Genomic DNA, 26,428 nt, shown 5'->3' with positions numbered 1-26,428 from the left:
TTATAGTTGTACCTGAAATATTTGAAGTTATATATGGCTGCCTTGCTGCAAATGTTAGGAACCAATGTCTTGTTTGGAAGGTACCTTATTGCATTATCTGTATTTCTTTTTTAACATGTATAAGCTGAGACCAGGATTTTATAGCATTCTTCAGAAAAGTTTGATTGTATAGTTACTTAGCAGAGATAGTATTTTGAACATTCATGTAAAAAAATTTGGTACTTATCTATATGAAAACAAGATTTCTTGTTGCATGATCTGAGAATTTGAAGATCTAAAGGATGTGTGTCCTTAGTAGCTGTTATTTTCTGGAAGGACTTAAGAAACCTAAGGCATCTTTCCTAAAAATGGGATTTAAGATACCAAAAGCACATAAGCTGTCTTGGAAGCTTCACTGCTTCCTCTGAATTCTCTCACTTCATGAGGTTGCAGATACTTTTTGAAACAATTAAGAGTGTCTCTGTAGGAGCGTAACACTGAAAGTGATCCTGCTGACACTTAATGAAAACCTTGTTTTGCCTGTGATAGTGTCACATCCTTTTCATGATCAAGTGCTGTCTTAAAACCAGTTGGGGGGTGGTTGTTTTTCTTCTTACATTCATTGATCAGAGTGAGATAAATAATTATCTGTGGCTAAGAAACCCTCTAATGCTCAAACTGAAGGTGTACATGAACTATTTATGCTTGCTTTTATTGGTATAAAGTTGGCAGTATTTGAAATCTGTAATGAGTTGTTCTTCAAAAATGGTTATCTTCCCTTTTTTGGTGATAGTAGAAGACTATATCATAGTAGATAATATTTTTGAGAGTGAGCTGCTTCCCTGATTATGCGCACGTTTTCCCTTTAGGCTTGTCAAGCACCCAGGTTTGGGAATGCTTGGCTTTGACAATGGAAACAACAGGAGATAAAACTTTTCTGAGTCTTGTTCCGCATAGACTTAAAAAAAAAACCTAAAGCAGTGAAGAAGTATATTGGAAGCCAAGACCATTAATTTTCAAGTCTTCAGTATTTGCAATGGCTTGATTTGTAATTTAAACTTAGAAGAATAAGTTAACTGTTTTCTTTAAATACTTTCAGAATATGCTCAGTGGTGGAACGAGTGTGCTGAATTTCTTTTAGAAAGAGGTTAAGTACTTGCTATAATTGCAGCGTGTGCTCCCTTTTAAATGTGGGGTCATATGTGGTGCTGGTATAATAATTTAAATTTCTTCCATAGATGGAATAGTAGAGTAGCATTTGCTTTCACTTGAGAGTCATAACTATAAAGGGTAGGATGTTTGTTGGCATAACATAAGGGATACCACTTTGTCAGCAAGTTTTCTTGGCAGGTGAAATTCAGAAGCAAGGTGATTCTGAGTATAGCTTAATCTGCTGTCCCTGCTGTCCACAGGAGAATTGATATGGGTAAAAGTCTGACACTTCAACTAATGAAAATTCTGAGAATTCCATCATGTAACTTTTAACAGAGAAAGTTTTCAATAAATTGAAGTGGCTCAGAAAGGCCAGAAGGACAGTGCTCTTCCCTCTTGCTCTGGATCTGTTTGAAAATGTGACTTTCCTTTGACTTTGGAATAGTCTTTAACAGCTTGCAGTGCATTTATCTTTGGTCTTAGAGGCCACTGTATGTGTAGTCCCTATCTGCTCATGTTTATGGTGGTTACATTTGGAAAACTCTCTTGAGATTGAGAAGTCCGTGAGGTTAAGGAGTGTGCTAACTAAGGCTATTCCTCATGCTTTTGATATTGATAAAATGGCTTCTTTTAAGGAAGGTCAAGGGTTTTGGTGATTTGTAGGGTTTTTTGGGTCAATGGAGTTGAGTTAGCTTTGTGTTAGGTTTTGTAAGAACCAGATAAGAAGTGTTCTGTACATTCCCAGTCATGACTGAAGTAGAAAATGTAGTGTGGCACAGTGTTTTTTCTAGTGTCTGTATGTCTTTTAAAGCTAGACATGAAAAGTATTCTGGTGGTCATCTAAATCAGCTTAACTCATTGAAGTCTATGTAGCCCTTTTCTTTCATTTGACACCAGTGCTGTAGGTTTTGCCGTTTACTGGAAAACCACTTCTAAATTATTTCATGCTACTGTGGCCTGACAGACCTGCTGTTTTAAAATTTATTTCAGCACTTGCTCTGTTTCAAGTCAAGAAGCGTTACCTAATATGCTTAGAGTTGAGTTTTTATTAGTGACTTGGGAAGCAAATTCCTTTCTCTGTGCTGCACATTAGGGGAGTGTGTATGTGTTAGAGGATAGGGTTTCAGGTTCATGCTATCAGTGTTCAAGAACTGCTATTATTTTTAGTTTTGATTGGGGTTTCTAGAAATTTGAGTTCTTCTCACAGTCCTGTCATGTTTTGATAGTCTGCCTTTTTTCTTTTTTTGTATTTATAATGGAAGTGTGTTCTCTGTTTTTTTAAAAAGTTTTTCATTACAGTCTGCACTTGTCTGCTTGTGGGTATGTTTTAGTGTTCACTTATGTCCGTTTGGCTGTGGAGATAAGATATTCTAGAAGAAAAATTTTCCTCATTTAAGTTACGCTGCTTTTCCTTTTATTCTGCACTGATGCAATATATAAATGGTTTTTTCCCATCTGTGTGAGCTTTTAAGAATATTTGAAAAGCAATTACTAAGTAGGAGTGGATTCTATTTGATCTGTAGACTTGGAACTAGTGCCTAGAGATGTCTCCTCATAAAATGTCACGCTGAGAACATGTTAAGAATATTCCATCTTCATCAAACTGTTACAAGCTGTTATTAGAAATTCTTCTGAATAAAGCTGCTTATTTTGGGTGATTCTTACTGTTTCCAGATTCCTAACAGGAGCAGAAAACTGCTGTCTGACAAATAAAATGAGTGGTAACTTAGGAAGGAAGACATTAGGAAGGAGTTTCATGTCTGGTTGTTAAAATTTCAAAAGAACAATAACTGTACAAATGAACGTAACTAATTATTTGTTCATTTTGTGTTGTGATTCCTGGCTGTGACATTTTTTATATACTAAATTATTTCTTTTTGCTTAATATATTAATAACCATTACTTTTTAAACCTACAAAGTATAATTTGCTTCCTAAAACTGTAAACAACAAACTGCTATGGATCCTAAAATTCTGAGTGTTAACTTTAATTTTGATTGCTTTGGAGCATGTTGGTCGCTGCTAAATATCTGCGTAAGGTACTGATCTAGCAGTGCTTAAATGTACTATGAGCCTGTTTATTTCCTTGAGAACTTCAAAGGTAGTTATGTACATGCTTAATGTGAGTGTGCTTTATTTAGTGACATTGGGTCCAACTAACTAGTCTATCTGCTCTCATGCTTTGGATATTTTTGTGCGTGCAGTTGGCATTTCAGTGGAATTATAACTCACTTTTGTTTGATATAGTACAAAGGTTAGAGATTACATCTGGCCATTTGAAGTATGTTTAAAACTGAATTTTATTCTTGACAGATCCCTCAATGGTGTGTTGACTACATGCGCTCATTACCTGGACCAAAGAGGGGAGTAGCATGTACCCAGCCTAGGAGAGTAGCTGCAATGAGTGTGGCGCAGCGGGTTGCTGATGAGATGGATGTCATGCTGGGCCAGGAGGTTGGTTACTCTATTCGATTTGAAGACTGCAGTAGTGCAAAAACCATTTTGAAGTAAGTATGGCAACTATCAGGTGAAGGTATAACACAGCCTGCTCAGAGGTGGGGGGATTCACAGGGTAGTGAAGGATGTGAGCAAAATTATGAAAGGAGTGATGAGGAGGGGAGTGAATCTATGGACAGGCACTTTCCATGTCTTGAGTGGAGAAGAGAGGCAGGAGCCATAGCATGAGCTGAGAGAAACCTGGGATGTGGGTCTTGAGTAGAATTGAAAAGGAGTCATTCCTCCTAAAGACTCACTGCACCCTATGGGAATTAATTTTAAGTGATCCATAAAGAGGGTGATCTGAAGAAGTATTTTTATAATTAAGGTGCTATTCAGAATAAAGCCCTTTAGCATTCAGTTTCTCTTCATGTTATGCATTCAGCTGACCCTTGTCTGTCATGTCTTCCTACTCAGGGTAATCCTGGTGAAGTTCAGTAGCTTGCTTCAGTAAGGAGAACTACCACGAAGTTTCAAAACTGGCCTATACCTGGCTCTGGGACGCATAATCCATAGTGTTTTAGTTGTCGACTGTTCTAGATTCCTGTGCTGTGTAGGTGGAACCAGGCCCACTTAATATGTCATTTGCAGATGACATTCAGAATGCTCAGTTAAAAAGGATTCCATATAGTGTGGTTCAAGGAATAGTGCTTTTCTATCAAAAGATGTCTTCTTTTTTTGCTCATACAAGTAGTTGAAGGCTGGGAATAAAGTTGATGCGTAAAAAGAAATTTAACTGAGACAGAAAAGCAAAAAGTAAACAGATGATCTGCAAACAGAAGAGGGGAGAAACAATTGCAGAAATAATATTTCTAGGATTTCAAAGGGTTTTTTCCCTTTCTTTTCCTGTCTCTAAATGTAGACCTGGAAGTCTGCCAGTAATAGTCTACAAATGAGTTATAAGTGTTGTTAAACCTTGTTTCCCCTTCCCTCTCCCCCCTGCCCCAGCTTCCCAGATTTCCCTACTCCCAGATTTCACTTCACTCTGCGATAATTTCTATTTGAAAACTTAAAATCGGCTTGTTACCTTGTTTGAAATAGTTTACTGATGTTTCTATATTTTAAAAGTTGATTAAAAGCTTAGTTCAAGCAATCTAGTGAATGATACAGAAGAGGGTTCTGTATCAGACTTATTAAATAAAATTTGTATTGAAATTGTTTTTGTTTCTGTTCAGATATATGACTGATGGTATGTTGCTTCGTGAAGCGATGAATGATCCTTTGCTGGAGCGCTATGGTGTTATAATTCTTGATGAGGCCCATGAGAGAACACTGGCTACTGATATTTTGATGGGAGTTCTGAAGGAAGTTGTAAGACAAAGATCTGATTTGAAGGTCAGTAATGATGAAGCCCAACCGCGTCTCCTTTCTCGTTGCAGATGTACTAAATAAGGTATCTGTGTGCTTACCATTAGCTGATTTTTATGATCAACTAAAGTAGATCAACATTTTTAATCTAATGGTAATCTGTATGGGAAAGATAACCCTAGGAAACTCATAATACAGTTTTTATTGAGGAAGATATAGAAACAACGTAATTGTATCTTAACCTTATCCGTATTTGACTAGGAATTTTTTTGGACCTTCGTAACAAGGGTGATAAAAGCATGCTTAAATCACAGTCAACAGTTGAGTTTAGTTTCTTACTATTACATATTCTGTGCATAATGTTGCACAAATTCTTGTTAACCTTTGGAGTAACTTTTCTTTTGTCCTCCAAACCTACAGGTTATAGTTATGAGTGCTACTTTAGATGCTGGCAAGTTTCAGATCTATTTTGATAACTGTCCTCTTCTAACTATCCCGGGTCGCACCCATCCGGTAGAGATATTCTATACTCCAGAACCAGAAAGGGACTACCTTGAGGCTGCCATTCGAACAGTGATCCAAATTCACATGTGTGAAGAAGAGGAAGGAGATCTCTTACTCTTTCTTACTGGACAAGAGGTACTTTCTTCCTTTTGTTTTTTTTTTTATCCATTGCTCCATACAGAAACTGTTTTAAGTCCCTTGTGTAGACTGAAATGTTTAGTTTTCCTTTTCTAGTTTATCATTTGAGTGACCTGAGGTTTTCTACCTGACATAGACTTCAGGTCCTTAGTCACTGTATGTATCTGAAATATGCGTATGCTGTGCAAGCCCTCTCTAAAATGAAAGTTCTCATCTTACTCATGTACCTCTAAAATAGAAACCTAGACTATGAACGCTAGATTTGAACTGATGTGAACTCAAATGTTCTGGGTACCTGGTAGCATTGATGTTTTTAGTGAAAATGTAGTTCTATGCACTTCTGGATGTGTATTGTACAACTTACCTGAAAAATAACACTTTGGTTCTGCTACTTAGCTGTCAGTAGTAGTTTTAATAAAAATGTTTGGGTTTTGTTTTTTATTAATAGCTTTGAGTATTAGGTTGTAGTCTTTCTGTACCACAGATAACTGAGAGTTATGTCTCAGAAATGGACTCAGTGCCTTGCAGAAGAGGATTGTACAAAAGCACTTAAGCTTAAACTACATCAGGAAATGAGCATTTTCTGGAAATCTTAAATCTTTTGCTTGAAATTGTTTTCTTTTTTTGGAGGGTTGTGGGGGTTTTTTGTTTGTTTGGTTGGTTGTTTTTTTTTTTTGGTTCTAATCTGTTGCTTTGAAGCTCTTTTGAGTGTCCCTATTAGTAGGCTGAGATGGAGAAGAGGTAAAAAAACCCCATAGGCATTGTGAAAGTTCATTTGACTGGGTCAATCTAAAATTAGTATTTTTAGTAGGGGTAGAAACACAGCTAGCAAAAATGTTCTTCTGATTCATTCTTCTTGCAGTCACTCTCTTGAAATACACTTCAAAGCATGTGGAACAAGTCAGTGTCTTTATTCTAAGCATGCACAGCCTTAACTATGCCAAGGGGGAAAAAGCAGTACAAATAACTTGTGATGCTAAAGGTACACAGGCTTCTTGAGTAGGTTTGCCAGTCATGAAGATGTGTTGCCTCTTAAATGAGCTTTAAAAGTTTTTACATTTGATTAAAATGTCCTCTGGCAGGTCATCTCCTCCCTTAGAAAACCAAAACAATGACTGTCACTGTAAAAGCAGATACTCTTGCCTTTACATGTGTCCTTATTTGTTTGGAGTGTTCCTGTGAATTAAAGTACAGGTAAATATTTTTAACGATTGTAAGGCTTTGAAACTTGCCTGTTTGTTTTTAGTTAGGAGTTCTAGTTCAGACTAGTCTGACAGGTAAACGTGAGAATTAGTGAAACAACTGTTGCAAGTGGATGAATGAACCAGTGGCAACAGAAAGGAACCCTGCTGTCCATCTGTTTCAGCAGATTTTGTTTTCTTACCAGGATGCTAAATCAGGCTGGTCTTTAGCCTTTCATGAAGAACAAATACTTGCCCTTCTAAGTATCAGTTATAAATGATGGCCTTGCTACATCAGTTGCTATGTATTGCTCTAAATAATTTATTATAACAGTTGGGGGGGGGTGGGATGACTGCCTTCACAGAATCACAGAATGTTAGGGATTGGAAGGGACCTCGAAAGATCATCTAGTCCAATCCCCCTGCCGGAGCAGGATTGCCTAGACCATATCACACAGGAACGTGTCCAGGCGGGTTTTGAATGTCTCCAGAGAAGGAGACTCCACAACCTCTCTGGGCAGCCTGTTTCCAGTGTTCGGTCACCCTCACCGTAAAGAAGTTTTTCCTCATATTTAAGTGGAACCTCCTGTGTTCCAGCTTGCACCCATTGCCCCTTGTCCTGTCAAGGGATGTCACTGAGAAGAGCCTGGCTCCATCCTCATGACACTTGCCCTTATTAATGTTTATAAATATGTAGAGGTCATTAATCTCTCTAAGCTAAAGAGACCCAGCTCCCTCAGCCTCTCCTCATAAGGGAGATGTTCCACTCCCTTAATCATCTTTGTGGCTCTGCGCTGGACTCTCTCTAGCAGTTCCCTGTCCTTCTTGAACTGAGGGGCCCAGAACTGGACACAATATTCCAGATGCGGCCTCACCAGGGCAGAGTAGAGGGGGAGGAGAACCTCTCTCGACCTGCTAACCACACCCCTTCTAATACACCCCAGGGTGCCATTGGCCTTCTTGGCCACAAGGGCACACTGCTGGCTCATGGTCATCCTGCTGTCCACTAGGACCCCCAGGTCCCTTTCCCCTACGCTGCTCTCCAACAGCTCTGTCCCCAACTTGTACTGGTACATGGGGTTGTTCTTACCCAGATGCAGGACTCTACACTTGCCCTTGTTATATTTCATTAAATTTCTCCCCGCCCAACTCTCCAGCCTGTCCAGGTCTCTCTGAATGGCAGCACAGCCTTCCGGCGCATCAGCCACTCCTCCCAGTTTTGCGTCATCAGCGAACTTGCTGACAGTGCACTCTATTCCTTCATCCAAGTCATTAATGAATATATTGAATAGAACTGGTCCCAGTACCGACCCTTGAGGGACTCCGCTAGACACAGGCCTCCAACTGGACTCTGTCCCATTGACCACCACTCTCTGGCTTCTTTCCTTCAGCCAGTTCACAATCCACCTCACTACCCGATCATCCAGACCACACTTCCTCAGTTTAGCTGCGAGGATGCTGTGGGAGACCGTGTCAAACGCTTTACCGAAATCAAGATAGACCACATCCACAGCTTTACCATCATCTGTCCACTGGGTTACATCCTCATAAACAGCTATCAAGTTGGTTAAGCATGACTTCCCCTTGGTGAAGCCATGTTGAGTGCCCCTAATGATCCCCCTATCCTTGATGTGCCTAGAGACAGCACCAAGAACAAGTTGTTCCATCACCTTTCCAGGGATGGAGGTGAGGCTGACCGGTCTATAGTTACCCGGGTCCTCCTTCTTGCCCTTTTTGAAGACTGGAGTGACATTCGCTTTCCTCCAGTCCTCAGGCACCTCTCCCGTTGCCCACGACTTAGCAAAGATGATGGAGAGTGGCCTAGCAATGACTTCTGCCAGCTCCCTCAGCACCCGCGGGTGCATCCCATCAGGGCCCATGGATTTATGGACGTCCAGATTGCTTAATTGGTCCCTGACCCAGCCCTCATCAACCAAGACAGATTCCTCCTCTATCCTGACTTCTTCTGGGGCCTCAGGGGTCCAGGGCTCCTCAGGACAGCCTCCAGCAGTATAGACAGAGGCAAAGAAGGCATTCAGTAACTCCGCCTTCTTTTTATCCTCTGTCTCCAGGGCCCCCACCTCATTCATCAGTGGGCCTACATTGCCTCTAGTGTTGGCTTTACCTGCAATGTATTTGAAGAAGCCCTTTCTGTTGTCCTTGACCTCTCTTGCAAGGTTTAATTCCAAGGAGGCCTTAGCTTTCCTAGTTGCCTCCCTACATTCTCTGACAGCAGATTTATATTCCTCGCAAGTGGCCAGCCCCTCCTTCCATGATCTGTACACCCTCTTCTTCCACTTGAGTTTGCCCAGCAGTTCCCTGTTTAACCATGCAGGTCTCCTGGTACCCTTCCTTGACTTCCTACCTGCTGGGATGCTCTGATCTTGAGCTCGGAAGAAGCAGTCCTTGAATGCTAACCAACTATCTTGGGCCCCCTTACCTTCTAGTACCCTGTCCCATGGGATTTCCCCTAGCAATTGCTTGAAAAGGCCAAAGTTGGCCCTCCTGAAGTTCAGGGTTGCGATTCTGCTAGCTATTCTGTTCCTGCCACATGAGATCCTGAACTCTACCATCTCATGGTCACTACAACCAAGGCTGCCCTCAACCTTCACCTCTTCAACCAGACCCTCCTTGTTAGTGAGGATAAGATCCAGCAGCGCTCCTCTCCTAGTTAGCTCATCCACCATTTGCATCAGAAAGTTATCATCAATGCACTGGAGGAACCTCCTGGACTGAGGATGGCTGGCTGAGTAGGCCTTCCAGCAGATATCAGGGTAGTTGAAATCCCCCATGACAACCAGGCCCTGTAATTTGAGAGACTGCTCTCAGCTGCCTGTAGAAGGCCTCATCACCCTCCTCATCCTGATCCGGTAGCCTGTAATAGACACCCGCAACAGTATCACCCCTGCCAGCCTGCCCCTTAATTCACACCCACAAACTCTCAGCTCGCTCCTGATCCGCCCCTGGACAGAACTCAGTACATTCTAGCTGCTCACTCACATAAAGAGCAACTCCACCACCTCTCCTTAGTGGCCTGTCTTTCCTGAACAAGACATAGCCATCCATGACCACATTGCAGTCATGCGAGGCGTCCCACCAAGTCTCTGTAATTGCCACTAGATCATAGCCCCCCGACCGAACACGGATTTCTAACTCCTCCTGTTTATTCCCCATGCTGCGTGCATTGGTGTACAGGCATTTCAGGGAGCGAGCTGAGCACACCGATTTCACCCCAGGGGGATGGGAGGCCTCCTGGTCTACCTCAACACTAGAGCGTTGTCCCAGTGGTGCAAGCCCAGCTGCTACCCCATCCCCCTTCGAATCTAGTTTAAAGCTCTCCGAATGAGCCCTGCTAATTCCTGTCCCAGAACCCTTTTGCCCCTACGACATAAACCTTTCCCATGTATTACGGTCACGCCTGGTGTCTTATAAAACCAGCCATTATCAAAGAACCGAAAGCCCTGCCTGTAGCACCAGTCTCGTAGCCAGGCATTAATAGAGAGAATCCTACTATTCCATCCCACGTCATCACCTGAAAATGGAAGGAGGGAGGAGAAAACAACTTGTGCTCCAGACTCTTTCACCAACCGTCCTAGGGCCTTGTAGTCTTTCTTCATCCCCCTCAGACTACGGGATGCAGCTTCTTCCCCACCTGTCTGGAAGATCAGCAGGGGGTAGTAGTCTGTGGCCTTCACCAGGTTGGGGAGTTTCCTGGTGATATCCCTGATTCGGGCTCCAGGCAGGCTGCAGACCTCCCTGTGATGGAGGTCAGCTCTGCATATTGGGCCCTCAGTTCCCTTTAGGAAGGAGTCTCCAACCACTAAAACTCTTCTCTTCTTCCTTGTGGAGGAGGTAGCTATACGCCTGTCAGGTTTTTCTGACTGTGGTGGGACCTCTGATATAGGTTGCCTCTCCACCACATCCCCATTGGACTGGCTGTATTCCACTAGGGCTTCATATCTATTGCTCAGAGGCATCTGTGGAGGCGAGGTAGGCAAGGAGGGCACTCGCCTTTTGCCACGGCCATAGACTTGCCTCCACTCACTCCTCCCCTCTAGGTTATTGTTTTCCACCTGAGAGGGGCAGAGTACAGGGGTCCCTCGATCCTGGGAGCTCTCCGGCAGGTGCTCCCATTTTTGTTGCAGGGAAGGCAGAGCCTGGCTCCACCAGTCTATCTCCATTTCAGCCTCCCGAATGCTCCTAAGCTTTTCTACTTTGGCTTGAAGCCTTTCAACCTGGCTTTGTAGCTGTGCCGCTCGGCCGAGTAGATCATCTACCTGCTCACAGCGCACACAGCCCCCTGACACCACAGAGACGCTGAAGGATTCCCTGCAGCCTGCAACCTGCACCATCGCCTCCTTCCGTGGGAGCTCTGTCTGGGTTCCCACATCCATTTTGGTCTTCTTCCGCCGGGTGGAGACCATTGTTCTTTCACTGAGCTGGGAAATACCTGTTGGTGACACCCCTGGTTCACAGCTCCTTGGCACCTTCCTCGCCTTGTGCACTGGGAGGATGTGCCTTCAGATGTTACCAACTCTGAACACCACTCATGTTTGGCAAATGGCTTTAGACCCAGCTGGTCTAGTACCAACCAGTGCTACGGAGGTACTCTGTTCTATTGTATGAACAAGTTCTTTGATTTCCACTGGGTTAATTTACAGGACATAATGTATTATAAACGACTTTTTAATAAAATAATGCATATAATACATGTTCATCTGTACAGATATAATTACGCATAAATGTATCTAAGAATATCCCTGTATTGCCTTACTGAATCACTTAAAACTTGCATTGGTAAGCCACCATCCTCTGTTTTTTGTCTGGAGTTCTCCGGTTCACATATCCATGGATGATGCTGTTCAGGGGCACTGGACTGACTCTGCCTGGAGCTAGTCTGAATTTTGCTTGCTAGCATGAAGTTGAAGTCTGGTTTAGCTTCTGTAAAGAAACTTTGAAGTGTTATATCTGTTTTGATTCAGGGATGTTTTGAGGCCTCTGTTGAGCCTCATAGTACAATGTATGTGTGTACTACTGTTGAATCTAAAGTGATAGGACCTACTGTAATCTCAAGAACTGGAAAGTGTGCTCTAGGTACCGCTACCACTGTGTGGTTTGGGTTTTGGGTTGGCTTAGTATCTTGAGTCTTGCTGTTGGTTTTTGCTGGGCAGAAATGCTTTATAGTTCTTCTGGATTCCGGCAAACAATATGAACTGAGTGCAGGAAGATTTGATTTTCTTGCTAGAAAGACGCATTTACAAAACCAAATGAAGTTACATAAAGGGAAGATGTTCTAGGTGAAACCACACAAGTGTGAACTGTTTTGAGTTTAAGAGGCTTCAGATGAGGAGTAATTGGAATGGTCTAAGGCAGAGTGAGGGTCCTTACTAGTTACTGCCTTCACTTTCCACTGAACTTCAAGTAATTTTATATGGGCAATAAGATGGATAGCAGTTAATTAGTACAGATTAGTTAAGACATAAAGTTGATGATGGAACCTGGGAAGATTCTGTGTTGTCAGGCCCAAAAATAAAAAAGTTTAAATACATTTGGCAACCAAAAGAATCTTAATTGTATAGGCCTGTTACTGGATGAAGATAAAATTGTTGTTAATGGTGCATAAATAATTGTTTGTTAAAAGCTTCCTTCCTGAATCCTGAAAGGAGCAAAAGTACATGATTATGTTGCGTGAACTGCTTTTCAATCCATTAGTAACAAAAAGAGGATGTTTTAAGAACGTTTATTAGGAATAAACACTTTGAAACAGGACTTTTATCTCACAGTCCCTGTAAGGAGGAGAGCTCATCCATTGATTTTCAAAACTAACAAAAAACTACCCTGGTATATCAGGGAGATTCCAGAAGATGGAAATAATATTTGTGCCAATATTCAAAAAAGGTATAGCCTGGATAGCTGTAAGCCAGCTTGCCTGATGTCAGTTACAGGCAAAATTAGAAACTCTTGACAGCGGATTCTGTTCACAAGGAAATAGTATAATTACATTTCAGTCAACATGTCTGTCTTAGACAATGGGTTTTGTCAAACTTGTTCTCAGTCATTGAGATTACAAATTTGGTAGTCTAGTTGCGTAGATACACATTTGTTGAACTTGATTTTAAATGTCTCAAGACTGGCTCACCTGCAGATCTCAGAGGTAGCTGGTTTATTGTCTACTGGAGTTCTGCTAAAACAGTATTAGATTTCACATTCCATTAAGATCAGTAATCTGAGAGAAGGTGTAAAATTCTTACAGATGAAACTTGTGGAATGGGGGAGGCAGAAATCATGACACAGAAACTGCATAGATCTGTCTTGCATATCTTAGTAACCTAGGCACTTACAAGTGCAAAGTGTGTTCGCTGCCACGCCAGTACCCTTTTCTCCATAAAGCCAAATGCATCATTACACATTTAGGAGGAAGAATTCAGGCTGCATGTGGAGATTTGAAGTACAGATCAGCACTGTTGTTCTTGATTGTATATATACTGAAATATACTGAAAAATATTGCTGTGAAGTTCTAGTGTCAGTGTTCCAGAAAGGTTTAAAGCGATGTTGATAAAACTGATGTTGGTGTCGGAAAGAGTTGCAAAACATTTTTGAGGTTTTGGTAGAGTGTTTTGTAAATGAGGATTTATTTTAAAGGTACATTTTTTTTCATCACAGTGAGACTGGTTAAGATCTGGAACTGTCAAAGAAAGTAGCAGAGACTTGAATTTCCTCGTAAGAAAAATTAACAACTTTTTTAGTCTCAGTGGTAGTGCTTGGGTGAGGTTAAGTCCATAAGTGTACTGGACTGCAGCGAACACAAGTTGTGTCTTGTTTAGCCTTGCATAGAAAGTATTGAGGAGTTGGGGAGCACAAACTGAAAGAAGAGTAGTAATATTAGTTGTGTTCAAGTGCTAAAAGGAGGAAGGTTTTTTTTTTACTCTTCATTCATTTGAGAGTATGTCAATATTAAATATTTCAAATAGACCAGGTCAAAAAAATCCTGAATATAGAAATCATGCTGAGACAAGTTCAGTTTTGACCTGTTGACAGAGCAGTTCTCAGTTATGGTCAAGTGTTGACTTGTTCTATGGACGACTTTTTTTTTTGTCTGAAGTACATCACAAAGTTTTGTTTCTCTGAATTTGTATTCAGAGCATCTCCTGAAATGGTGCAGCTCTTAGGGCCAGCTCTTTTTCCTGTACTTTCCTTATTTTAGCTTGTAGCAGTTTGCTTTCATTCCTGGAGGAAGAAAAGGAAATTAGTGAAGTTCCATGCAGCTTTAAGGACAAAGACAAAATTTCTAGAAGGTTCATGTCATCAAAGCCAGGTGTGGCTGGCAATGCCCCTGTCTGTGACAGGAACTTGAAAGAGGAGGGGGAAGGTTAAGGTGTCCACCAAATACTTCTGGTTTGGGAAGTACTTTATTTACGCATTTAGGTTCCGCCCCCACCCCCACCCTCCCCACCCCACTGCGTACTCACTTTATACAAGGTAAAATTGCCTTACACTTTTTTTGACTTTAGTTTCCTTCAGGGTTTAACAGTTGTGTCTACTTGACTCATTTATATAAGGTGAACCTAAATCTAACTGTGTATAGTGTAGCAGCTGATACGCTGTAGATAAGATTGTCATCTCCTATTTAAAAGAGTTTAAAGTATGTTCTAACTGGAGCAGTCTTGAAGTTTTGCTCACTTCATGAGATTCTTTGTAAGTGCTCCAAATAGAGGGTCAGTTGAAGAAAGGGTTTCTGAAATATGTTCCCAAGGACCATGTTTACAAAATCATTGAATTCTGTTTTGCATGCTAAATGCTTGAATTGTTCCATTAAATGTGCTTAAAATGACATCACTAGTCACCATCTTTTTGTAGAAACAGTTTTTCTAAAGATAATGAGATACAGTTTAGATCTTGAGTGGAACCTGACCAGCAAGTTAAATGGATGTTTACATACCAGTTTGGCCCGTGAGCCAGATGAATGCCAGCACTTGAAGTACTTTGGTGGCTCAGGGTAACTTGTGGTCGATCGCTTGGTAACTGCTGTTTAGTATCTGTGATTTCAAGTCTGTGGCAGCACGGATGGGTCTTGCACACAAACAAAAGGGAAGGAAATTTAGGTTATTGGATTGTTTGCTTAGCGGGAGCAATTTAACTCAGCAACTTCATTGCTGATAGTCTTTCTGGGTTTCTTTTTATGTTTGGGTTTTTGACTATCATTCAATGGAACTTTCTAATGTAAGAATCTTGACAGTATTTGTTCAGCACAGACTTGCTTCTTACAGATGTGGTACACCAACTCAATAATACATGCAACTGCTACTGTAATCCTTTTGTTTCTGTTCTTGCTAATAGCAACCTTTCAGTATGAGCACCTTACTTTTTACTGCAGAAATACCACCAGGAAAAGAAATGGAAGTGAATTTCTACTGAGCATTCATTTTGAATAGTGTAATAAATACTTTGTATGCTGTTGGAAAAAAAAAAAGTGTGCTGTTCATAAGAAGCAAAATTATTCTCTGTGGTTAGCTTTATACAGCTCCTTTTAGATGAACTGCTAATGATATGTTCAAATCCTTAGTTTTTGATGCAGAGCTAGGGAATACAAAGTACTGGAGTAGTGAGATGATGAACAGTGGAGGTGTGGTATTGGTTTGTGGTTCATTTATTTCCGAGTCTCTCTTTCTTCACTGTGTGCTCTGATACAGAGGCCAAGGAACCAACATGTTTCTAAATCAAACTGGCACAGACTGTCTTTAAAAGTCATACCTAGAATATTTTCTGTGATAAGGCTTTCAAAAGTGAGATTTTAGGGGGAAAAAAAAGTGCGTTACCAAATATTACTTAGTATTACTAAGTCCTGTTCATGTTTTCAGTCTTGTTAGTATTTACTAATGCAAATCACAGAGAAGGGTTTGGGGGTGGGGGGGTTGGGTGGGATTTATTTATTTAAGCATTAGTCCTGTAACTGGTACTCTTGAAGTTAAGCCATAGGAAAACTTCAGGTCTGTCCCTCGTAGTTTCAAATACTGACAGCTTTTCATCGTGTCTTCCCAGATCATTTCTGTCAGGTTAAAGAAACTGGCTTCTTAGGAGACCTTCCTTTTTTCCCCTTCCCATGCTGTCCTTTGAGCAATGTGGAAGGTTTTATATTTACTTTCTGCAGTGGGGGATAAAAAGGAAACTTTAGCACTGTTATGGTGATAGAAGAAAAAAAGGTTTTAGTTTTACAAATAAGAGGGGTAGGAATTCAGCTCTATCATCTGTGTTTTGTTCTAGCTGCAGTAGTTTTTCTGCATGTTCTTGGATGAGGGATGCAAGCAGTACTGGGCAGTATGAGAGAGAGAGAGAAGGCAAAGGGATAGACTGTAAAAAGACAATTTGAGCATTAAATATAAACTAACCTGCAGCTAGTGCTTTCTGTGGTTACTTTAACTGTTGCAAAGGAGCAGCATTTAGTACTTTTACAAAGAGTAAACGCAGCTATGTTTCCATGGTTACAGTCCAGCAGTTTTATCTGTGAAATCTCCAGGTGACAGTGAATATGTTTATCCCACTGAATGGTCAAAAGTGCTTTGGAGTACTTAATTTTGACCACAACCTGAAGCATTACATACACCTCCTTTACACCTGCAAAGCACCTATAGCTCTTTTGTTTTGTTCGTTGATACTGTAAGACGTATAACTGTTTTCAAAGTGCGTGCATATTTTGTGTACTGTTACTATAGTATTTAACACCGCTCATAAGCGAGTGTGTGTGACTCAGGACTGCAGTTTTGGCTTTTGAGTATTTATATATGTAGTTACACACGCTTAGATGAAGTGTTCTTACTGTATTTCACTGGAGCTGGAACAAAAGTTCTGCTCTGTGTCAGCTTGATTCATTTAATATAACCAGTTATTTCACTTCTAGATGTATTGATCTGCTGTTAGAAGGGGAAAATAAAGAAAGCACCGTGCTTTTAGTTTCTTGGGAGCTTGACATGAATAGTGGGCATTGCTGTCCCCATCCAGAGGATGCTAAAATGGAATATAAGCAGCAGTTCTGGCATTATGAGAATTCAGGACTCCTTTTGTCAACAGGCTTCAAACTCAGAGTTTCCCTCTGGTCGGGTAGATCTTTGCATTTCTAGCTGCACAGAAACACAGCTTCAGTGAGAGGAATAAAAATTACTGCATCCAAGGGTGTTTTTTACTAGTCATCAGTCTGCCTTTTCTTTGGAAAAGTGGGTTAAGATAGAGTAAAAATCCTGTTGGATTCAGGAGGTATAAGTTAACCTACTTACTGTTAGATTGAAATATAGATGGCTGCACTACTGTCTCTAATAAGAAACTGTGCACCCTGTTCTTGTTTTGTTTTCTAAACAAGAAACTGTTAAGCATTGGTTCTGATATAGACTTGGGTCTTGCTGAAATTTGTGGCACAATGGAAGTTCATGTTGCAATCCTGAAGCTTTTTGGTGTCTCTGAATTGCTTTCTGATATCTGAATGAAATCCACCTAATTTGACAGGTATTCTAAATATTGCCTGTGGTCTGCCAGTTGTTTGAAAACCAAGGAGCCTGCCTGAGGATTGTGTGTAGAACCAGCCTTAATCACACCAATTTCTTTGAAAGAGTATTGTTTAAATTAGCTTAAAATTGATTTAATAATTATCTTGATTAAATTCTTGGTTACTGTTTTTTTTTTTTTTTCATTTTGTAAACTATATTTAGCTGTAGGTACAAAATAAAAATTGTTGATGTTTAGATGACTTTTTTTCCTGGTTGAAAAGTATTTGCCACCTCATGACCTCCTTGATCACTAGTATATCCATAAAAAGACATATTTTTGCTTTGCTAATTCTTCTCTGTCTTTGAGCTTTTCCAAGGAGAATTGCTTATGCTGTTGAGGGTGTGGAAGAATGTTGAGCACTCCATGTTAATATTCAAAATGTACTACTGTGGAGTTCTTACCTTATACTTGATTCTAGTTTCTATAGTGAAACAACAGTTTCTATAGTTTAACTACAGATCTTGTATGTATATTGTTAATTCATTTTGACAGGATCAAGCAAGAAGTTTTTGGCAGCTTTAAAGTACATAATAGACTGGGACAATTCTGATGACTGGATGTTGTGAAGTATAGATATGTTGAGTCTATGTGGCACTTGCACCTTGAGATAAGTGAGCATTTCAGCTAGCATATAATCTTTCCCCTTTTTATGGTCTGTTTGCTATTTACCTTTTGGTAGTCAGCTCTTTTTAGAATGTGTGCACAATGGACAGTTTCATTGACTGCAATTTTACTGAGAACTGTTTCTCAAGTAACACTCCTAAGAAGTCTTCAGTTTTGAGAGGAAGTAGAATCGAGTTCAATCTAGTAACTTCAGCATTGCCTAAGTGTCACACTTTTTGCATGTTAGGCCTATTTTCTTCTTTGATTAATTCTGAAGTAGGTCTTTGTGCTGATGCACTGCGCAGTCGTGGGTCTAACTGTGGCTCCTCTGATCCTGTGTCTGTTCCTGCTTCCAGTACCTTGGTATACGCTATCTCAAGTAGTCAGTGTGATAGTCAGGGCTCTGAGGAATTTCAGGCATAATCTAAATGCAACACAAGTTCACTCTACCTTCCCTCTTTTCCTTCCAAGAAGAAAACCCTCATTGTACATGTCAGTTGATGGAATAATCCCACTTCAAGGGGTTTTGTAATGGATTCGGAGTAGATAGTGTGCAAATATTTAAACGTACGTGGTTGTTTTAAAAAAACCTTTCATTTAAGGTAAGTAATTAATAGTAAATTGGGACTATTGAATTAGACTTGCTGAATCTTCAAAGGATTAAAATTAGGATTGTGCCTTCAACTGTATCTGTTCTATCTCCAGATTTAAATGTTTTCATGTGATACAAACGAATCTTTAGAATCTAATTTTGTATTAAATATTTAACAGGCCCAGGTATCAGCTTGTCAAGACTTTGGGTGCAAATTTGAGAGGGAATGTCACTGCCTCGTTAGTCAGCTATTTACTTTTAACATGTTGTCTTTTTACATAAACACTATTATTAAAGTATTAATTTACCTACTGTGTATAATCTGTCAATTAAGTTAGATTTTTCCTTTTCACTTGGAGGCTATTACTGAATTTAACTTATCGGCAGAACACCAGATGTTGACCCCTGTGTAAGGAAGTTCATTCCCTGTTAATAAACCAGTAGGGGGCATTCCAGCTCAGTTTCTTGTGTGCCCCTTACATTTTATGAAAGGTGTATTGGATTTGTTGGCAAAGCACACCTTTGTTTAAAAGGTTTTTTGTAAATACTGCAGTTCATTCAAATTGGCAAGATAATGCCAGAAAGCATTAGGCTTACTATTAAAGGGCTCTTTGATATCAGGAAGAGTCTTCACTTTGCCATGCTTACAATAGTTAGATATGCTGATCAATACAGAACATGAGTAGTGTTTTGTCTGTGTTTCTTTAAAACATACTTAATACAGCTGTGCTAAAAACTTACAAGTCTTTTTAAGAACCAATGAAAAAGACCCAGATTTGTTCCAAGATCTATCTGAATTTATAGTTTCTAAAAAGGAGGCTGCTTTTGCTTTTCTAATTACAGTTTAAAGCAGTAATTTTACAGAACCTTTAGTTTAACCTGTTCTGTATATTTGCTTGAGGGTCTTAAGCATCACTTCAGTCAGCTTCAGGCTGGTGAACTATTTGTGGTAAGGGAGGTCTGGCCTCTCTCCTCGGAGTGTGTTGTAGTGATTTTGTGCTTTTGCCTAATGTTGCTTCCTGTCATGACTTCATTCTCCCATCAGTGGTTCATCTGGAATATCAATAGTTGGTAAACGTGCCTCTTAGTTACACCAGTAGAGGCTCTGTCATAGTTTTTAAGTTGAAGTTAATGAATTGTGTTATTCATTGACCTAAATTTCTGTGAACTTTAATTTTCATTAAATCTCATGATAACTGTAGGTCACCTAGCTGACTTAAATGTGGGTGGTTGTTTTAAAATGAAATGGAATTATAAATTATTAGGCTGTGGTGAATTTTTTGTATGGTAAACTAGTCAGAAAATAGGCTAGCAAATACTGTAGAAAATACTAAGGTAAAAAAGGCATGAAAAATCTTTCTCATCTTCAGAGTATTTCACTGAGTTTTCTTAAGCTTAAATGAGATTTCAGTTAATTTTAAAGTAAAATCTGAAACACTGGATTGAGAGGTTTGGTTTTGAGCATCCATATTTATACTGTAAAGGTGTTTTGCTTCATTGTACCTAATGAGAACAATCTTCCATATAATTGCATTAGTGATATGTGGCATTAAAGCTTAATTAGCTTATTCTAAATATCTTGCACATCAATTTCTTTTAGATTGTGAAAATTGAAAAGGTCGCGAGTGCAGTTTAATATTCCAGGGTGAGAGACTTCAATTTTAGTACAATTTGTAGAGAATTAATTAGGAAACATGACTAAAAGAAAAAGGATGTTGAATGCAAATTAGGCTGTTCATTAGAGTATAGAAGCTGGAGCATCTTGAAGTATTGTGGAAATTCAATTGCAAATTCAGCAAGCATCTTAATTGATTTTTTTTAAATTATTTTTATTTTTTAAAGTAGAAGTTATTGTAATTGTTCTTCAGGGTGTAGACTTAATATAATTGTCAGAAGGCACTCTAAAATGTGCTGCCTTTTTCATGGAGTTCTCTTTTAACCAATGTTCTTGTTTTGCAGGAGATTGATGAAGCCTGCAAGAGGATAAAACGTGAAATTGATGATTTAGGCCCTGAAGTTGGTGACATCAAAATCATTCCATTGTATTCCACCCTTCCTCCGCAGCAGCAGCAACGGATTTTTGAACCTCCCCCACCAAAAAAACAAAATGGAGCAATAGGAAGAAAGGTGAATAGTATGCTGTTTTAGTGTGCTGTTCAGTAGCTAGCCACTCACAGTTGTGTGGGCAATTAAATAATGAGCTTCAGCTGTTTCAAGTATATTTGGACAGCAGCAAGTAGAAGGTTTTTTTATGAAGCCTTAATAATCCAATATTTTATCACATTAAAATTTTTTTATAACTCAAGAGTTTATTTCTCAGTGCAATTCAAAATTCTGGCTTCCATCTGTAAGTCCGGAATGTTCTAGGCACAAGTTGATTTGACTGAAGAGAGTGGCATTCATGTAAGTTTCTTAGGAGAAATATGATAAGTCAGCTTAAATACTGAATTTGACAACCACATGATTTACATGGAGGGATGGGATTTTTTTTTCCCTAAGTAATCATTCTGAGACATGCTCTTTCTGGAGACAAAATGGACTACCTCTTCAAGGGATGTTATCAGGCAGATTTTGTCTCTCAAGGTTTATGAGAAGGTGCAAGTTAATACAAGTACATTGAAGTTAGAGGCTTGTGTTCTCTGTGGTAGTAAGCAAGGAATTGAGGTTCTTTCACTGGACAAAATGGATTGAGAAACTGAAAAAGTTGACACTAGTGAATGTTCTTCATGAAACTAATAATTCAATTCCTGAATGCTCACATAACCACATAGTTTTTAATGTGGCTTATTTCTCTATTAAGAGTCCTTCCAAACGTTCGGTTTTAGAGATTCCTCAAGTTAAACTAATGCTATATGAAACTGTAGCAATTGCAAAGTTAAGATTTTGAAGGTCAAAGCTGAATCATACTATCTGCTCTAGGCAAGGTTTGTTCCTTGAGTATTTGCTTTTTTTGTGCAGTACAATGCATGTAGAATACTAGTGACAGCTTTCTAGTGTTCTGGAAGAATAAATCACTTAATAAATTTAGTGAAATGATCCTTTTTTTCCTATTTAAGTTGATTGCAGAAAGCATTGACTCTGAAATCATGAAACTAATGCTACAACAAGATTGTATTAGCAAATGACTTAAATGAATGAAATTGCTTTTCAGTGATGAACAAGTGATAGCTGTGTATTTGTTGTGGTTTAACCTCAGCCAGCAACTAAGCCCCACGTAGCTGCTTGCTCGTTCCTGTCCAGTGGGATGGGGGAGAGAATAGGAAGGGTAAAAGTGAGAACTCGTGGCTTGAGATAAAGATAGTTTAATAGGTAAAGCAAAAGCCCCGTGCACAAGCAGAGCAAACCAAGGAATTCAGTCACTACTTCCCACTGGCAGGTAGGTGTTCAGCCATCTCCAGGACAGCAGGGCTCCATCACGTGTAACGGGTACTTGGGAAGACAAACACCATCACTCTGAACGTCCTCCCCTTCCTCCTCCTTCCCTCAGCTTTATTGCTGAGCATGATGTCATATGGTATGGGATATCCCTTTGGTTGTTGAGGTCAGCTGTCCCAGCTGTGTCCCCTCCCAGCTTCTTGTGCACCCCCAGCCTCCTTGCTGATGGAGTTTTGTGAGGAGCAGAAAAGCACTTGGCTCTGTGTAAGCACTGCTCAGCAGTAACTAAAACATCCCTGTATTATCAACACTGTTTCCAGCACAAATCCAAAACAAAGCTCCATACCAGCTACTGTGAAGAAAATTAACTCTATCCCAGCCAAAACCAGCGTGTTCTCCACCCGTTATTCCATACCATTTACGTCATGCTCGGGTCCCACACTACCCAGTCTATCCTCATTAACCACCACCCCCATTCCCATCCTCTGATACAATACACAGGTATCATTCCCTTAGTCTATAAGCCACCCCTGTGAAATGTCTGTAAAATGTCCACAAAATGTCCACTGAGTTCATTCAGTCCATGACTTTGGGCTCCATTTGTTACGGTGGTCACTCAGGACAGGAGAGGTGGTGTGTTGTCTAGAGTTACTGGGCACCAAAGGCAGCTCAGGTCGGGTCCCTGCTGCACTTGCACTGCTTCTTGTAAGGCTTGTCCTCCAGTGTTTCAGGTGGTTCCTGCTATAGTAATTCCTATAACATGCAACTCAAATCCTGAGTTACAACAATTTAAAGGTATTTGCACTATGGTCTCCACCCTGGTCCCTTTGGGCCAGACCATAGGGTTTAACATTGCAATGAACTTCTCCCCTTGCCCCTGCTCTGGCTTGGACTTACCCACAGACTGCAGTCCCTTAGGGGCGTACCTGCTCCAAGTGGAGCCTTTATCTGTGAGCCACAGTGTCTCCAGGGGTATACCCACTGTGGTGTAGACTTATCCACAGTTGCAGTTGCTTTGAGGTACATGTGTTCTGTGCAGAAAAGGCCTTGGTTCTGTGTAAGCACTGCTCAGCAATAATGAAGACATCTCTATTATCAACACTGTTTCCAGCACAAATCCAAAACATGGCCCTGTACTAGCTACTATGAAGAAAATTAACTCTACCCCAGCCAGAGCAAGCAGTGTTTAATTAAATTTTCATTCATGTTTAAAACTGTGCACTTCAAAACAGGCAGTTTCTGGTTTTCTTGATGAGAGGATAACAGATGCAGCGTGTACCTTTCATTATGTTGAACTGACAAAGCCAGTGCCTGTGTCTAACAGGAAGAAACTCTCAGTGTAGCAGCTATTCTACTACAAGAAAAATTGCTGCGCTGGAAAAAGATATCAACTGTAGGCAAAAGCAGGCACAAACATGTAAGCAACAGATTCAGACCTGTAAAGCCATTATGTTTGTGGGTTTGTTTTTTTTTTGTGGAAAAAAAGACCACTTTTCCTCTTTGCATGCTTTGACTGAAATGTACTGGCTTTGTATTTTGGTTTTGATTTCCATAGCAAATCTAGCAATGAGTGAAAGTGTGTATGTGTGGGGTGTAAATTTGTTTAGATGTTTTAGTTTCAGTTAGTCTTAGTGAGCAGGATATGTAAAGTAGGACCATGGGTTGCTGTGCCTCCACTGTCTTGCAAAATGTCTGCTTTTACACAGTCTCCTGTGGGAGTTGAACCTAGTTTTTAGAACTGCTGAGGAGAGAGAGCTAGCAGGAGGTCTGAATCATTTCAAAGGCTCTAATGGTCATAAAAACTAAGTGAAGTGCTTGCAGTATCTGAATAAGTATCTCCTGAGCTTCAACTTTGTGAAACAAAAGTAGGATACTGGAAGTTGTGTAGCATGTTGCCGTAGTAGTGATGCTAACAGCTCGTACTGATATAGCTTGATAACTTAGCACTTTTTTTGTCCTCTTAGGTGTCTAGGCAAGATCAGCTATTATGGCAAGAAATCTTAATCTTAAAGATAAAAAATGGTTTTACTGGTTACAGTTAATCAGAGTATTTCATTTATAATCTGGAGGAAGATGACTTAACAAGGAGCCTTTCTACTCCCCTTTCCTACCTTATCCCTTCTTTCCAAATGGAATTCTATTTTTTTTTTTTGTTTCGGGAGTCATATTACTAGTTAATACATGTGTGATATAAAGATGTTTTTATATATAGATAATATGTAGATTTCAATATTCAAATTAACTTGTTTAAATTAATCTCTCAAACTCTTTGGTGTATCAAACTGTTAATCTAATATTTAAAAACATTTTAACATAACTTTCACTAACTCAGTTTAGTGCTGATTTCATTTGTTTGATTTACAAGGAACTTTGTGCTTTGATTTAGGCTTGAAAGATGTTGAATAATTTCCTCAAGTTTTTTCTTAAGTTTCTTGTGTTTTTTCATCCATTAATTATGGTTTTTAAGCAATATGATATTAACAAATGAGATCTGTACATCCAACAGAATCTACTGTGTAAATAACTGGTTTTTTCCTTCTACCTTTGGAAAGTTCTGAACAGTTCAAGTACAAGTTAAGTAAATTCAAGTGCAAGTTAAATGGCTGGACCTTTGTTGGACTAAGCATACTAACAGTATTGAGTTAATGGTGTTGAAGTGTCCTAATGGAAACTGGCGATTGAAAGCAAGACCAAAACCTTTTGACACTGCTCTGTAGTTGGTATTTGAAGATTCTGGGTATGGACACTTCATCCGTTAGTAGATCTGGAAAAAGCTGAGACTTGTTAGATAAAGTACACTCTGTAACAGCAAGCTGCATGTAGATTGACGAGCCTTTTAACATGGGCGTGCTGGTTTAATTTGCATATTTAATGACTTGCAAATTTGTAATGAAAATGTATCGTGCTTTTGTGTAAGCACTTAATTGCATTGATGTTTGTGGCTTTTATCTCTGACTAGTCTGTACAGGCTACCTGTGAATGAAAGGTGTACAGGATTTTTTTTTATTTGAGGAGTTCGAAGTAGCACATTGTTTCAGGGTAGAACACCATAATTCCAAATTTATTTAACATTTTTTTTTCACTAAAGTATTGCTTTCAATATATAGTAGTATTTGGGCAAGCTTAAACCTTAAGTCTACTTAAGAAAAGAGAAGCTGAGAGTAATAAGTAGCTGACTGGCAAAGTGATCAGCCAGGAGGAAGGGAAATCAGGAGGATTATCAATCTAGTCCAGCCACTGGCTTCATTGTAGTTCTGAGCAAATTGGTAAAGGTCTCTAAAATTCTAATTGCTAAAGTGAAAACAATGATGACAGAATGCTCTGCAATTAAGAACTGAAAGGTAAGTAGTTTCAGTGAAGTGTGGAATGGGTTTTGGGTCTTTTCTGAGGTAGCTGATTGAATTTGCTAATAACATGTTTTAATGTGGTCGCTATTGGGATGACAGCTAATGATACCTACAGACTGTTACACTGCATCTCTGGAAGTGAAATTTAAATGATGGTGAATCAAGCCTCGGAACTTGGACATCACCTTTGCTTTAATTTTTGCATGAGACAACCTTCAGAAAGTTTATAGAAATTTAAGAATGTGATCTTCAAAATATGTAAAGGTATTTGAGTATATAGTAATTTAAAAAGGCAAAGTTGAAATTAAGTATGTATTGTTCAGGATTTTAGCTGGAATGTTTTGTTAACTGCTTTATTCCAAAGAAAGTAAAAGAACATACGGTGCTGGTACAGTTATATAACCTTGATTTAATATTACTGAACCAGTTTGTCCTGTTTAGGCTTTTAAAGAAAAAAAAAAGTAAAAGGTGGAATTAAGAGGTGATGTTAAAGGGATCGAGTGTAACTTACTATTTTGTACCGGAGATGTGAGTAAAATTTTGAACAGTGGTCTTGTAAGTAAAATATTTGCTCTTCTGTTTCTTAAAACTAAGACTTATTACTGTTAATAGAGACATAGGGGAGCAGAAATGGTGGACAAAAATTGCTCTGATTTCAATAGAAGTTCATCTGGTTGATGTCGTCCTGTAAAAATGTTGGAGCACAGCTCTGGTAGTTACTGATGAAGTGAAGGAAAGTTTGCTGAAAATTCTTGGCGCAGAGAAAATCAGAGCTCTTCATCTTCAGGACAAAGTAGTTACATTTACAATTTTATTTTTTGACAGGTTGTTGTGTCCACTAATATTGCTGAGACGTCATTAACAATAGATGGTGTTGTGTTCGTGATTGATCCTGGCTTTGCAAAACAGAAGGTAAATACTACTTTTTTTTCCCTTTCTTTATAGTAGGAAAGATACCGGAATCTGGTTTGCTCAGGTAACTCTTCCCTTTGTGAACACTGATAGGTCTTTTCCCAATTGAAATCTCGACCTTGGTTGTGTTGGTTTTTTTTGTTTTGTTTTTAACTTATGGTAGGTTTGCACTTAGTCTGCAAACTTCAGATATCTAGAGCAGTCCAAAACAGTGCAGTGTAGAAGAATTTTATTTTCAAAAAATTGAAATGTGAGGATTTTGACAATTAGACCTGGAATATGGATTTCCTGGATACTTTAGGAAA

General features: G+C 39.5%; 1 protein-coding gene across 1 annotated transcript in view; it reads left to right on the top strand.

The window, feature by feature from the left end:
* The window catches only part of DHX15 (DEAH-box helicase 15), a 51,878-nt gene that overhangs the window by 7,129 nt on the left and 18,321 nt on the right, over window positions 1-26,428 (top strand). Inside the window, exons 3-7 of the mRNA XM_068404346.1 lie at window positions 3,444-3,637; window positions 4,802-4,961; window positions 5,355-5,573; window positions 20,449-20,616; window positions 26,037-26,123. Coding sequence (XP_068260447.1) covers window positions 3,444-3,637; window positions 4,802-4,961; window positions 5,355-5,573; window positions 20,449-20,616; window positions 26,037-26,123 — 828 coding nt within the window. The remainder of the gene's footprint in view (window positions 1-3,443; window positions 3,638-4,801; window positions 4,962-5,354; window positions 5,574-20,448; window positions 20,617-26,036; window positions 26,124-26,428) is intronic.

This window comes from Nyctibius grandis, chromosome 6, assembly GCF_013368605.1.
Source record: "Nyctibius grandis isolate bNycGra1 chromosome 6, bNycGra1.pri, whole genome shotgun sequence".
NCBI classification, from domain to species: Eukaryota; Metazoa; Chordata; class Aves; order Nyctibiiformes; family Nyctibiidae; genus Nyctibius; species Nyctibius grandis.
This window is presented reverse-complemented; position numbering and strand designations above follow the sequence as displayed.